Source organism: Microcebus murinus, chromosome 5 (assembly GCF_040939455.1).
Source record: "Microcebus murinus isolate Inina chromosome 5, M.murinus_Inina_mat1.0, whole genome shotgun sequence".
In the NCBI taxonomy this organism is placed as follows: domain Eukaryota; kingdom Metazoa; phylum Chordata; class Mammalia; order Primates; family Cheirogaleidae; genus Microcebus; species Microcebus murinus.
Window position 1 is genome coordinate 58,005,710 of NC_134108.1, and position 14,989 is coordinate 58,020,698.

A 14,989-nucleotide genomic window follows, 5' to 3' on the forward strand; every position below is an offset into this window, starting at 1 on the left:
TATTTCATGAGATCTTTTTCTTTATTTAGATGTGCTTGGGATTACAATAAAAAATTACATCAGAGAAATAACGATGTCTTCTTATAACATCAGCAAACAAAACAAAACTAAGTATGCTCTTTGCAGGATAAGTAGCATATATTTGTTGAATTTCAGTAGGTGCAGAGCATTATATCTATGCCTAGTAAAGAACAAAATGCTATTACATTAATGAGAGACAGGGTGGACTGGTATATGATAAGCCCAAATGCATGGTAGCAACGTGTCATAGGTTTGTGCTTAGTTGGAGGTGGCACTGTGTTAGGAAACCTTTTTAGGAGAAATGACCCTAGAGCTGAGATTTAGGCCCTGTTTACTGCGTGATCCCAGAATTACTAGTAAATGGGTTGGTAAGTAGCGTTATTTTTTTTTTAACTGAACTTTGTGGACCTTTTAGAGTTGCATAGACAACACTTTAGGCAAAAGGTGGGAACTTAGGAAAGAAACTTTAGTTGTGCTTAGTTTTTTCTACCATCTGTGGCGAGAAAATGACTATATTAGAGTTAGGTATTATAATGATTGGAAGGACTGTGCTTCAATTTCCTTTAGTCCTTTTCTTCTCTATTCATAAGATTCTTACTATGATGACAAACCTTGATTGCAAACACTTCTTTAGCCATATATAATGATGTATTTTCATGAGAGTGGGGGTGTAAAAGTGAAACTCATTAAAAAGACTTTTAAATACTTAAAAAGAAAATAAATTTTATTTTGAAATAATTTCAGACTTACAGAAAAAATACAAAAAAAAAAGATTTCTTATATACTTTCACCCAGATTCCCCTATAATTATTTGTGTGAACCATTTGAAAATTAGTGAAAACATAATGATCCTTAACCACTAGGGGCATTTATAAGTAGAATATGCAATTTACCCCTAAAGAGTCATGTATCTATAACTTACTCTTAAGACTTGTGCTATGAGCTGAATTGTCTCTCCCCAAAATTCATATGTTGAAGTCCTAACTCCCAGTAACTCAGAATGTGACTATGTTTGGAAACAGTTTTTAAAGAGGTAATTAAGGTTAAATGCGGTCATTAGGGTAGGCCCTAATCCAGTCTGACTGATGTTCTTGTAAGAAGAGATTAGGATACAAACACATAGGGAAGACTATGTAAAGAAACCAGAAGAAGATGGCCATCTACAAACCAATAGGAGAGGTCTTAGAAGAAACCAACTCTGTGAACACCTTGATCTCAGATTTCTAGCCTCTAGGATCATGAGAAAGTAAATTTCTGTTGGTTGAACTACCTTGTCTGTGCCACTTTGTTATGGCAACCTCAGAAAACTAATACTACTTTGTAAAGGATAGCATAAGAATAAGTTTTTAAGATAGTGTGTGAGAAGCATCTTTAAGATAAGTCCTGTACATTTACTAAAATAATCTGGATTAGTGTTAGAAGTTTGAGCCTGTTTACCTTTTCTTTGTTTGGAAAAAAAAAAAGAATAACACCTGGAATAAGGGTTGAGAGTGGGGCATGGTAGGTAGCTCAGTAAGAATGTCATTCTGTTGCTTAGCAGCAGACGGGAAAACCAAGAGTGTTTTTTTAAAGGTTGGAGTTATAAATGGAACACCTGCATCCAGTTTTGATTGCCTCACTTCAAAAATGATAGAGCATAAATTGGAAGAATCTGAAGAAGTGAAAAAACTGATTATAGGTATTGTGGGGGACTAGTATATGACAGTAATCCATAAGTGTGGTTCAGCAACTGTTTACTTGGCCTACTAGGCTGTGTCGACAGTTTCAAGGACCCCTCTGCTTTCATCTTCATGAACTAGAAGACAACAAAAGAATTTGATCTTTACTCCTGTAGGATATCAACACGTTTCTATTTTCTTTTTTCTATGCCAGTTTATTCCACAAGATTGTATACATAAGAAGAAATGCATACTACCCTGTCACTTGATGAAAGTGCTTGGTCTTTCTCACTAAAGATATATTAAAATATATGTATACTCCTTTGAAAAGAGTATGATTTGATTTAGTGCTGTGAATTTGCTTTCCGACATGTCTATATGATGGTCTCCTTACTGCATTTTTATTTGATTTAAAGAACACATTATTGTATATTGGTAAGTAGAGCAGTGATGGCCTTTCTTTTAATAGAGCCAGTGGAACTGACAAACTCAAGACTATAAGACCAAACTGTATGGCAAATGAAGGGGATGGCCTCTCCCTTAACAGGGCCAGTGCTGATAACTAAGACCAAGAGAAGAAATTGAAATAAAAAGAACCTACTGTGGTCACTGAAGTAGACTAAAGCAGGCTGTCATTAGCTGTCATCTGAAATGCAGTCTTTCAGACAGATTAATTTAGCTAGAAAACATATAAAACAGAAGGATATTAGTAATTTGTTTTTAAACAGAATCAAGAATTAGGATTTTAATAATTTATAATAAGTTTAATTTATTAATTATCATATGATGACCAAACTTTCTGAGAGTTCTTGATATGTGTCTCCAGGGTAGAATATACCTATACTTCTCTATCCTTATTGGCCTTGTAGAATTCTAGTGGGAATAGGAGGCTTTGGGTGTGGGTGTGTATGTACGACCTGAGCTAATAGGTTGTGGTTCAGGTAGGGTCAAGAAGCCTGACTTGTCAGTGCTGCAAGGGAGGAGGTGATCTCTTGGAGAGCGGACACATTATCAACTACATTCATGACAGTGACCCGTAAACCAGGTATAAGAAATCTACCTGGAAAGGACATTGTTCATTAGCAATGGCTGATTAGCCCATTCTCTCACTGTTGACTATCCCAGGGGAAGCTAAATTACAGTTATAAGACTTGTTTGGTGAGTTTAGAATGAAAACATTGAGAGTTATGTGACTCAAACGTTTAATGGCCTTAGCACAGAGCAGTTTGACACTTTCATCCTAACAGGAAGGAAAGAAGTGCTTTTGAAAGAAGATAAAGTCTTTGAACCAGAGCACTCTCTTAGCTGGGCATCATTTAGATGAACTGTGTCAAATAACATACATCTCAGACTCTCCTTATGTGCTTCCATGACAGTCTAACTCTTCTCCTTCTGATCAAAACATTCTTTCTTTATATATTTAATGAGGGTACTGTCGAGTCTAGCTAGTGTGTGAATTACCATGTCTTTTTGACTATAAATCTCTGCTGTCATCCGTTATGGCTTGTTACGGAAATTGATCAGTTTGGTCATCTATGAGGAAAAATGTATTCAACTATATTACTGTAGGAGAGATCAACTACAGTGGTGAAAATAGGTTCAGAAATGGGACGGCAGAGCAAGGCAAGGGTGTGTGAATGTTTAGCCTTAGATTTTGTTTCATCACACATATGCATTATTGGAATCTGACAAATTATCTGAATGTCAAACTTATACTTTAGAGCTAAAATTCTAAGTCTGTGATCTATGGTAGCTATAAAACATCTACAGTTAGATTTAGAGAACTTTCTTTTTTTTCCTCAAAGGCATGTGTACAAAGCTTTATTAGTTTATGCCATTTATAATCTTTAACCTTTTCTTTTTAAAGATCAGAATTTTAACTCCACCACCACAATGTTGATCTTAAAGTTTAACTTGTAAAAGACAATATTATTCTCAAGTTGTGATTATGTATCAGCATATAATCTATACCGTATTATATTAATATATTTAAGTTATAGAAAAGAAAACAATTCATGATAGATGGTTCATAGCAAATTTCTATAAAGTAGTTGAACTTAATATTCAGGAAAGGTGATTGTTTATTTCTACATATGGATAGTTTCAATTACTTTAAAGAGTTCTCAAAATACTTCAGCTTTTGCTCTATATTCCCCTTCCCCAAATTTATCAAGATTAGAACACTGGGCCCCAAAAAATTGAAATTGGAGAGAGACTCACATTTATGTGTATATATTAAATTTTAATAATTGAGTGGTTGTGTTTTTAGGATTTCTTTGGAGGTATTTGTTAAACAAATTTATGGATTTTCATTTAGTGGATATACTTTTTAAAAATTTTGCCTTATTACTTGGAGATATTGCTCTGATATGTTTAAAATGTATCATGATCAATGAAAGTTCACTTGTTTGTAGCACATGATATCACTAGTTTATATTTTAGCTATTCTATGACTGTAATATATAAACTTGTTATATGTCCCTTTATCGATATACTTTCTAGGAATCATATTTTAGAATGGGGAATACTAACTTGGAATCTTACCTTCTTATATTAAAAGTGTTATAATTAAGGTTACATTCTTTATTAAAGATAAATAATTTTAACACTGAGCAAAAAATGTCATAAACTAGTTATAACAACTAAAAACCTATATTAATATAAACTAGCAAATGTAGTAAGTACTGCATACATTCATTATACAAGATCTCAATATATTGTAAAATGTACAAGGTATGCATAAATATAATTCTACTGCTATAAATCTGGACTACCTAAAAGTTATATGTGAGTATAATAAACATCAGTTTTTTTCATTAAGTATTTTTGCTTAATATTTTAGAAGTCTGGAGGATGGGAAGTTTTAAAGTTTATAGGTAGCATTTCTTAAAAAACTGTCAATGAAAATTTGAATTCATGCCTTCTTTTACCTATTAATAAATTTCCTTATAACAAAGTAATTAATAATAATTCTTTATAACTGCATGACACTTCATATCTGCTGACACCAAACTTTCACATCTGTTATCCCTCACTTCATTAACTAAAACTTTTTGAAGTTGAAATCATTCTTTTTAGAAGTAGTCATTGTAGCTTCTGAATATTTCGAGGCTTCATTAAGGACATTATGGGGAATAAAATTGCTAAATAAATAAATAGGAGGGCAGTTGTAAAAGAAGGGAGAAGTAGTCTTCCTTCACTTTTAATCATTGGAGTATAATGTTTATGGATTAATTCCTTCACAATCTTTTTCTGAGTTGTAGAAGATGGTCAGGAGCCCTAATACTGGAAGTATGCTTTTCAGTTATTTTTGCTTAATTGCATTAATGAAAACTGTTTATACTGAGATTGTCTCTTGCTTTGTTATTGAACATGAATCTTTTGTTTTGTGTTAGTTCTTTTTAAAGGTGAAGATGAAAAATTATAGTTCTCTAATATTAAATGATTTTATAATTCTCAATTGAATGTGCAGACTGATTAAGTTATTGTAAAATATTACCCGAGTAATTATAATATGCCATGAATTCCTCTTCTACAACTTAAAATTCTCCCAAAGGAAAAAAAATGCATCCACATCTGCTGTTTTCTAGATATATATGATTAGACTCTTAGTCTAAAAGTGAATTAGGAGAATATTCTGTTAGGTCTGTGCCTTAAAGTTACAATTTTTAAGATGGAGAATAACAATAGATATGGTTTCTCTAAGGGACAGTCCAAATAGGTTGCTTACTCTTATTTGTAATTAGAAGAACTGATTCTATAGGGAATTCATCTCCAGCTATATCAAGAGAATCTTATTGTCCCAGCCTAGGGATCATCATCAGTTAGAGCTACGTGACAGTGTTACATAGTTGTCCAAGCCAGCTCAGGAGTTTAGACAGAAGCCTTAAAGAAAAGAGGGAATTTGGCCTGGGCAAGAGGTACATAGTGACCTGGCATTGGCCATGCTTCATAGTCAGAACTGAGACAAGCTTCCTACTGGGTCTACAGTATCCCCAGTGCCACAGCAGAGCAGGACCTCTGCATCTTCAGTACAAGTCCTCGTTCTGGAAGGGGGCAATCTGTAAGACTCCCAGTTCCTTGGGGAGGAATAAAAAAAGTGGGGTCTGGGGATGGAGGTTCAGAGAAGTAAATGTAAGCATTTAAAAAAACCTCTATAAATTATGAAATATAAATAGCTAAGACAACAAGAACAAATAATGTGAAAAATAACTGATTAGAAATCTAGGAAATAAATTAGTCATTGGAATAAAATAATTAATAGATGGGATAAATTCTAAATTGGACACAGAATTGTTAAATTAGAAGTCTGAGCAATGTACTCAAATTTGTAAAAGCTATGAATGTTAGGTACTACTGTAAGTTCTTTATATCATATCAAATATAAACTCATTTAATCCTTAAAGCAACCCTATTCATTTAGCAAGAATATATTGTGCCTATATCTATCACTGTATTATTTATCTATGGCTATGTATCAATGACCCCAAAACTTAGTGGGGTAATTAAACAACCTACATTTATTATCTCATATAATTTCTATGAGTCAGGAATCTGGGAGTGGTTTAGCTGGGTATTTTGGGCTCAGGTTCTCTAAGGATGTTGCAGCCAAGTTGTTGGCTGGTGCTGTAGTCATGTGAAGGCTTGACTATGTCTGGAAGATCAGCCTCCAAACTCATCATGTGACTATTGGTAGAGCTTCTGTTTAGCTTGTGGCTAAAGGCTTCTGCTCTCTCCACATGGGCCTCTCCATAGGCTGTCTGAATGTCCTCATGACCTGGCAGTGGCTTCTCCCAAATGAGCAGTAGAGGAGGGAGGAAGTCAAAACAGAATCCACAACCCTTTTATAACTGTATTAGTCAGGGCAGGGTTATTCTAAGAAACGGAACCAATAGGATATAAATAAAAGATTTAGTATAAGGAATTGGCTCATGTGTCTTATGAGTCTTATAAGTCTGAAGATCTGCAGGATGAGATGGCAAGCTGGAGACCCAGGAGAGGTAATGGTGTAGTTCTAGTCTGAAAGTAGGCAGACTTAAGACTCGGGAAGAGGCTGGGTGCGGTGGCTCATGCTTATAATCCTAGCACTCTGGGAGGCCGAGGCAGGTGGATCACTGAAGGTCAGGAGTTCGAAACCAGCCTGAGCAAGACCCCGTCTCTACTAAAAATAGAAAGAAATGAATTGACCAACTAAAAATATATATAGAAAAAATTATCCAGGCATGGTGGCACATGCCTATAGTCCCAGCTACTTGGGAGGCTGAGGCAGGAGGATTGCTTGAGCCTAGGAGATTAAGGTTGCTGTGAGCTAGGCTGATGCCACAGCACTCACTCTAGTCTGGGCAACAAAGTGAGACTCTGTCTCAAAAAAAAAAAAGACCCAGGAAGAACTAATGTTTTAGTTTATAGGAAAAAAAAAACAATGTCCCAGTTTGAGGGCCATCATGTAGAAAGAATTCTCTCTGCCTTGGAATTGGTCAGCCTTTGTGCTCTATTCAAACCTTCAACTGATTGGATGAGGCCCACCCACATTAGGGAAAGCAATGTGCTTTATTTAGTCTACTGATTTAATTATTAATCTCATTCAAAAACACCCAGAATAATGTTTGACCAAATATCTGGGTGCCCCATGGCCTAGTCAGGTTGATACATAAAATTAACCATCACAATAACCTACTATCAAAAGTGATATGCCATCACATCTGCAATGTACTGTTTGTTAAAAGTGAGTCACTAAGTCCACCCCACACTCTCAAAGGGAGAGAAATTAAGCTTTAATTCTAGAAGGAAGAAATATAGAATAACATGGGGACATATTTTTCAGACCACTTCAGGAACTGGTACTTGGTACTTAGGAGATTTCAATGTTCATTGAATAGAAGTTCCAGAAGAAATAAATGGAATGAATGGTAGCAAAGTAATATTTGAAGAGAGAATTGTAAGGAATCTTCATTTTCATCTTTCATAAAGAAAGATATGAGCCTTCAAATCAAATGTGTACTTAGGATATCAAATAAAATGAAAATAAATCTTCAGATACATTGTGATAAAATTACAAAACAAGAAAAATAAAGGGACAAGAGAGAGAAAAGACATATTTCCACAGAGGAAGACAACTAATCTGATGACAATAGACTTACTATCAAACAATAGGGCCTAATAGGCACTGGAATAACATTTCAAAGTGTTGAAAGAAGATAACTGTGATCTTAAAATTTTAAGTCTGGCTAAACTTTCATTCAAGATTGAGAGTAAATCTAAAATATGTACAATAAAATTTATTTTAAAAAAGATTGAGAGTAAATATTCAGACTAACATTACTTTTTATGACTCTAATTCCTCATCTATAAATGGAAATTATACTTCCTTTTAGTTTGTTTTCTGTTCTGTTCACTGTTATATCCCAAGTACCTAAACAGTACCTGATGCATATTAGGTGTTCAATAACTATTTATTAAATGAAAGAATAAGTAAATAGGGTTGTTGTGAGGATTAATATATATAAAGAATTTACAGCAATGTCCGATGTGTTACTAAGTACTTAATCAATGTTATCAAGATCTTATCACTCACGCTAACTTGAAAAACTATTAAAAATATTTCTCAACAAAAAGAAAAATTCTGTAAGGAGGTATCATATATAAAAAATCATTATGACACAGAAATTGACAAAATTCTGGTAAATTCTTATAACTAATAACCATGGGGGAGAGGAAAACTAATCTTTTTGCATTATTTTTAAAAAGGTGAAACTAAAACATTTAAGGTGTTTTTAAAATTCATGTGAAAGAACAAGGGACTATCCAATTTTCCCAGCACCACTTATTGAATAGGGATTCTTTCCCCAGTGTATATTGTTGTCTGCTTTGTCAAGGATCAAATGTCCATAGGTGGGTGGTTTTATGTTTGGGTTCCCTGTTCTGTTCCATTGGTCTATGTGTCTATTTTTATGCCAGCACTATGCTGTTTTGGTTATTATACCCTTGTAGTATAGCTTAAAGTCTGATAAGTGATGTCTCCAGATTTCTTCCTTTTGCTTAAGGTTGCCTTGGCTATTTAGGCTCTTTTCTGGTTCCAAACAAAGCATGGAATTATTTTTTCTAGATCTGTGAAAAATGATATTAGTATTTTGATGGGGATTACATTAAATCTGTAAATTACTTTGGATAGTATGGACATTTTAATGTTGATTCTGCTGATCCATGAGCGTGATATGTTTTTCCATTTGTTTGTATCATTAACAATTTTCTTCCTTAGTGATTCATAGTTCTCTTTGTAGAAATCTTTCACCTCCTTGGTTAAATATATTCCTAGCTACTTTATTTTCTTTGTAGTTATTGTGAAAGGTTTTGAGTCTTTGATTTGATTCTCAGCTTGACTGTTGCTGATGTATAGGAGTGCTACTGGTTTGTGTACATTAATTTTGTAACTTGATACTTTGCTGAATTTATTTGTCAATTCCAGGAGTCTGTTGGTGGAATCTTTGGAGTTTTCTACATATAAGATCATATCATCAGCAGAGTGATATTTTGACCTCCTCTTTCCCTATTTGGATACCCTTAATTTCCTTCTCTTGCCTGATTGCTCTGGTTAGGACTTCCAGCACTATGTTGAATAGAAGTGGTGACAGTGGGCATCCTTGTCTTGTTCCAATTCTAAGTGAGAATGCTTTTAGTTTTTCCCAATTTAGTGCGATCTTGGCTGTGGGTTTGTCTTATATGGGTTTTATAATTTTGAGATATATATCTATGCCTTTTTAGTGAAGAGTTTTTATCATAAAAGGGTGCTGAACTTTGTCTTTTCTGCATCTATTGAGAGTTTTATATGATCTTTGTTTTTGTTTGTGTTTATGTGGTTAGTAACATTTATTGATTTACATATGTTGAACAATCCTTATTTCCCTGAGATGAAGTCCACTTGGTCGTGGTGGATTATTTTTTTGATGTTCTGCTGAATTTGATTTGCTAGAATTTTGTTGAGAATTTTTGCATCTATATTCATAAGGGCATTTGGTCTATAGTTTTCTTTTTTTGTTGTCTCCTTTCCTGGCATTGGCATCAAGGTAACTACATGTAGAAGACTGAAACAAATCTCTTACCACTCAAAAAAATTAATTTAAGATGGATAACAGACATAAACCTAAGACATGAAACCATGAGAATTCTAGAAGAAAATGTTGGAAAATCTCTTCTAGATACCAGCCTAGCCAAAGAATTTATGAAGAAATCCCCAAAGGTAATCATAGCAACAACAAAAATTAATAAATGGGACTTGATTAAATTCCTCTGGACAGCCAAAGAAATAATCAACAGAGCAAATAGAAAACCTACAGAATGGGGGAGAAAATATGCACATGATATATATCTGTTAAAGGGCTAATAACCAGAATCTACAAAGATCTCAAGAAAATCAACAAGAAAACATCAAACAACCCCATTAAAAAGTGGGCAAAAGACATGCTTTTCAAAAGAAGATAGATGAATGGCCAATAAACATATGAAAAAAATGCTCAAAGTCACTAATCGTCAGGGAAATGCAAATCAAAACCACAGTGAGGTATCATCTAACCCAAGTGAGAATGGCATTTATCAAGAAGTCCCAAAACAATAGATGCTGGCATGGATGCGGAGAGAAAGGAACACTTATACGCTGTCGGTGGGACTGCAAACTAGTACAACCTCTATGGAAAATAATATGGAGATTTCTCAAAGAACTAAAAGTAGACCTACCATTTGATATAGCAATATCACTACTGGGTATTTATCCAAAGGGAAAAAAAATCATTTTATCAAAAAGATACTTGAACTCAAATGTTTATTGCAACACAATTCGCAATTACAAAGATGTGGAATCAATCCAAGTGCCCATCATTTCATGAGCATATTAATAAAATGTGACGTATGTATACATGGAGTACTACTCAGTCATAAAAAATGAATTAATACCTTTTGCAACAATCTCGATGGAACTGGGGACCATTATCCTAAGTGAAGTATCACAGGAATGGAAAACCGAACACCATATGTACTCACTATTAAATTGGAACTAACTGACTAGCACTCGTGTGCACAGATGGAAGTAAAACTCAGCAGAAATCAAACAGGTTGGAGCAGGGAGGCGGGATGGCTGAAGTCATACCTACGGGTACAGTGTATACTATATGGGTGATGGGCACACTTTTAACCTTGACTCAGGCAGTACAAAAGCAATGCATGTAACCAAAACATTTGTACCTCCATAATATTCTGAACTAAAAAAAAAAGAATAAAGTGCTAACTGCAGGTAATAGGCTTTTGAAGAATGAAGAAAAGGTTTTTATACTGCTAGATTTTAAGACTTATAAACTATAAGAATTAAGACTAAAATATTGGTGCAGGGAAAGGCAAATAGACCAGTGAAACAAAATGACCTAGAAATAGACTCACACATATATGGAAACTTGGTATGACTAAAAGCATCACAAATCAGTAAATAAGGTAGAGTCTTCAATAAGTTGAACTGGAACAATTGGAGAAAAGTAAAATTTGATATCCTACCTTTATTAATATGTAAAAATAAATTCCAGTTAGGTTAAAAACCTAAGTGTAAAAAAGAAAGACTTTAAAGCTGTCACTTGAAAAAAAAGAAGAATATTCTTCCCTTTTAAAGAAGGAAGAAGGTAAAGGTAAAGAAGGACTTTTTGGAAAACACAACAGAATATAAACATAAGGGGGAAAAGATTAATGTGACTTTATTAAAATGTTCATATCTCAGAAGATCCAATAAACAAGGTGAAAAGACAAGTCTCAGATTTAGAAGATATATTTGTAATAGATGTAACTGAAAAAGATTGGTATCAAGCATAAATAAAGAATTTCTACAAATCAGGAAGGAAGAAACAACCTAATGGAAAGAAAAATCAGCAAAGGATATTATTAAGCAATTTACAGAAGAGGAAATAGGAGTAGCCAATAAACAATGATAAGATTCTCAACCTCCCTAGCAATCATACTAATGCAAATTATACTATCCTGTACTTATCAGATAGGCAGACTTTAAAAAGGATAAAAAGTCTGTATGTTGGCAAAGATGTGGGGACCTAACACTTTCTTACATTAGTGGTGGGAAAATAAGTTGATTTAAGCACTCAGAAGAGCTATTTTGCAAAATCTAATGAAGTCAAAGCATACCCAGACACCTGGAAATTTTTGGTCTGGTATATGCCTGACATACTTTCATATAAATGCACAGGGAAGCATGTTTAAGAATATTTATTCTAATACTGTAATAGTGAAAATTACATGTGCATTATAACACTGTTTATATAAAAACCATGTAGGATTTTATATACTACTTATAGATATATAATGGATAGTAAAGTCATATAATTTTCCAGCATTCTTTTAAACACCAAGTGATAATAAAGGTTACCTCTGAAGAAGTGTGTGAATAGATGGAGGGATATAAAAATGGAGACAGAGAAGCAAAGAAGGCAAAATGTTAAGAGTTGATAAAATCTGAGTCTTGTCTACATGCATGTTATGTTTGTATATTTGATATTCTTCATATTAAATTTAAAATTAAATTACCAAACAAGTTGCACGAATCATATGTGTCTATATAGTATGTGTGTGTGTATATATATATGTACATTTTTAAATTTAAAGTTTCTTAACAAGGATATGCGAGATCCTTTCTAAAAATTCTCTCTAATATGTTCTGGATCTTGCTCATATAAAAATCTTATAAAACAACTCTTTTATAAAGATATGGACCTTTAGTAAAAACAAACCTAATGTCATGTCCGTATTTGTTAGTAAATTAAAATGGCTAAGTATTATGGAGAACCTCAAAATTAATTTATCTTCAAATACCCTTTCTAATGTGAGCTACATGGGCTTGTCTTATAAATGATGGAAGTTATGTTGAATCAAGTATAAAATCAATATAAGCTTTTTTTATTTTGCTTAAATTTAAAGAAATGCTTAACAGTGAAATAATTAGACTTAAGTCTAATATCCCTCTAAGGCCTGTTATAACTATTACTTTTTTATGTTGCTCTAAATAATCTTATTTTATATGAAATACTTTACTACTTTCTCAATGAGAATCTTATCTGGGATTTGACCAGATGTTTTGCATTGTCATCAACACATTCTTCACCTTTCCCTCAACTGGTATTTTTTAGTTTTTGAACACTTCGAACAGATTTAACAGTGGTTTTATAATACCTTGATGTTTTATGATATCATCTGGTTAAAATGTTTATCAAGGAATTTTGCTATATAAGTTTGAATAGTTTTTCTTTTAATTTATAAAAGAAATTTGAATATTTTACATTATTTTGCTTTTTACAATTCTTCGTGGCAGACATGTCATGAAATAAGATTAGGACTTTTAAAAGATGTTTTAGGTGCCATGGTTATATAGCAGTCTAGCATACTTTTGGTTTCTTTAGTGGTGAGACCGTTTTTATTGCACAGGAGAGATGAGCTTAAATGGCAGGAACATGACTAGAAAGTACGTGTTATATATGTTTCAGTCAGCATGTTGGTACTGACAGGTGCTCAATGGTTGTTGGTATCCTTGTCAGCAAAGAGAATCCTTTGACATTAAAGTCACCAGCTCAATCCTGATTTGGGGTGACTCTATTGGCAGTTCCATCAGGCTGCAGCTGATCAGTGAATGTCAGAGCTGCAGCTGTTCTTCTAGAGTGTCACCAGCCCCCTGTGGGTTTTTTGTTTTTTGGTTGTTTTTTTTTTTTTGGAGGGAAGGATGGTTTAGCTTGTCTTGTTCTGTCTTAACCAGACTTTCAAATTGCTTACCTTTGGGAAATGAAATGAAAGGTCATAGGGAATATAGGTATCTTTAGGGCATGCAAAACCATATACAAAGTGACGACTTACATGGAGACCAGTAATGATTACCTTGACTCCAAGCCAATCAATGGCGAAGCCTCTGGGGACTCATTAAATGGCATTTGTGGAATCTGTAACCTAGGTTTTGAGCTATACTTCAGGAAAAGCAGTGACAGCCTTTAATGTCTAATTGACCTCTTCTCTTTGTTTCACTTTCATTCACTTTCCATATTTGCCTCTGATGTGGTCCCCAATGGCAGCAAACGGCACTGCTCAGCATTTTGAACTTCTGCTCAGAGCTCCAGCACCTAAGTTTGGGCAGTTGTGTGATGGTAAGTATTTGAAAATTCTTTATACGACTCAATCACTGGTTCTGTTTCTTTCCATGGGTGAATTTTCTCCTGACCCACCCACCGTACCCCATACTCACCCACAGTTTTTCAGATTTATGCTTAACTACTTTGTTCTCCACTTTCAAACACTTTTCTTAAATTGGAGAGTTTGTCTTTGAAACACTGACATTATTTATCTGCCAGAGCAAGGAAAAGAAGTATTGGTGTGGTAGAAAGAGCTCAGTTCTGTACCAAGCCAGAGGTTATCTCAGACAGGCTATTTACCTCTCTAGGTCTCTTTACAAAATGCCAGTCATACCCAAATGCCAATAATTTAATAAGTTTTTCACAAAGCTAATTTTGGTTTTTAAATTCTGATATTATTTCCTGGAAATGTTAATGATAGTAGATAGGTTTATTTTGTTTGTTTATTTTTGTGTTTGTTTTACTGCCCTTCCTGGATAAAACAGGAAGATTGACATCCTATGTTGGAATTCAGTTTTGGGGAAATTTTGCTGGTCTACAAAATACAAAAGCCTCAGAAGTGTTGGGCTAGATAAGCTCTAAAGTCCTTCCAGATTTAAAATTATGATTTTATGTGCCCTTGAAAGAGCTCATGGGAAGAATTAAATCTTTTTTGTCTAAACCACATAATTACAGAGCTTATAAATAATACTGAAACATAAAGGAAGGACAGTAGAATTTTCATGGGGGAGGAGCACGCACGTTTGTGCCTCTCTGTGTGCGTGTACACATGCATGCATACGTACTCACGGGAATTGAATCTTCCAGTATAACTGACTATGGAGCAACCATTCTTCTTCACTTCCTCCCCTGCCAAACCAAGGCTAATGTCGGAGATCCCCAAACCATTCCAATTTTGTATCCAGTTAGTAGGAAGACCTGAATAAGCAGGATGGTTGCAAAATTTTACAGAAGTTCTTCTGGTATCCTAGGCTTGGAATCAACATGCATGGTCCTTGACCTAAAGTAGATACCATCTACTAAGGATTAGAACATCCTTAAGAGCTCAACAGTGGCTTTAGAAATGCCTCAAGATTTGGCAATGTGGACTAGATAGGCCTCTTATAATGATTTATTTATCTCCATGTTCCCATGGTCTTTAATCCTTGTGGTTAA

The 14,989-nt window shown here is 34.1% G+C and overlaps 1 protein-coding gene across 2 annotated transcripts in view; it reads left to right on the plus strand.

The window, feature by feature from the left end:
- Window positions 1-14,989, plus strand: part of FBXL4 (F-box and leucine rich repeat protein 4) — a 67,152-nt gene that overhangs the window by 45,885 nt on the left and 6,278 nt on the right. For both annotated transcript variants that reach the window (XM_012769417.3, XM_012769419.3), the window contains exon 7: window positions 13,778-13,849. In XM_012769417.3, the coding sequence (XP_012624871.1) occupies window positions 13,778-13,849 (72 nt within the window). The remainder of the gene's footprint in view (window positions 1-13,777; window positions 13,850-14,989) is intronic.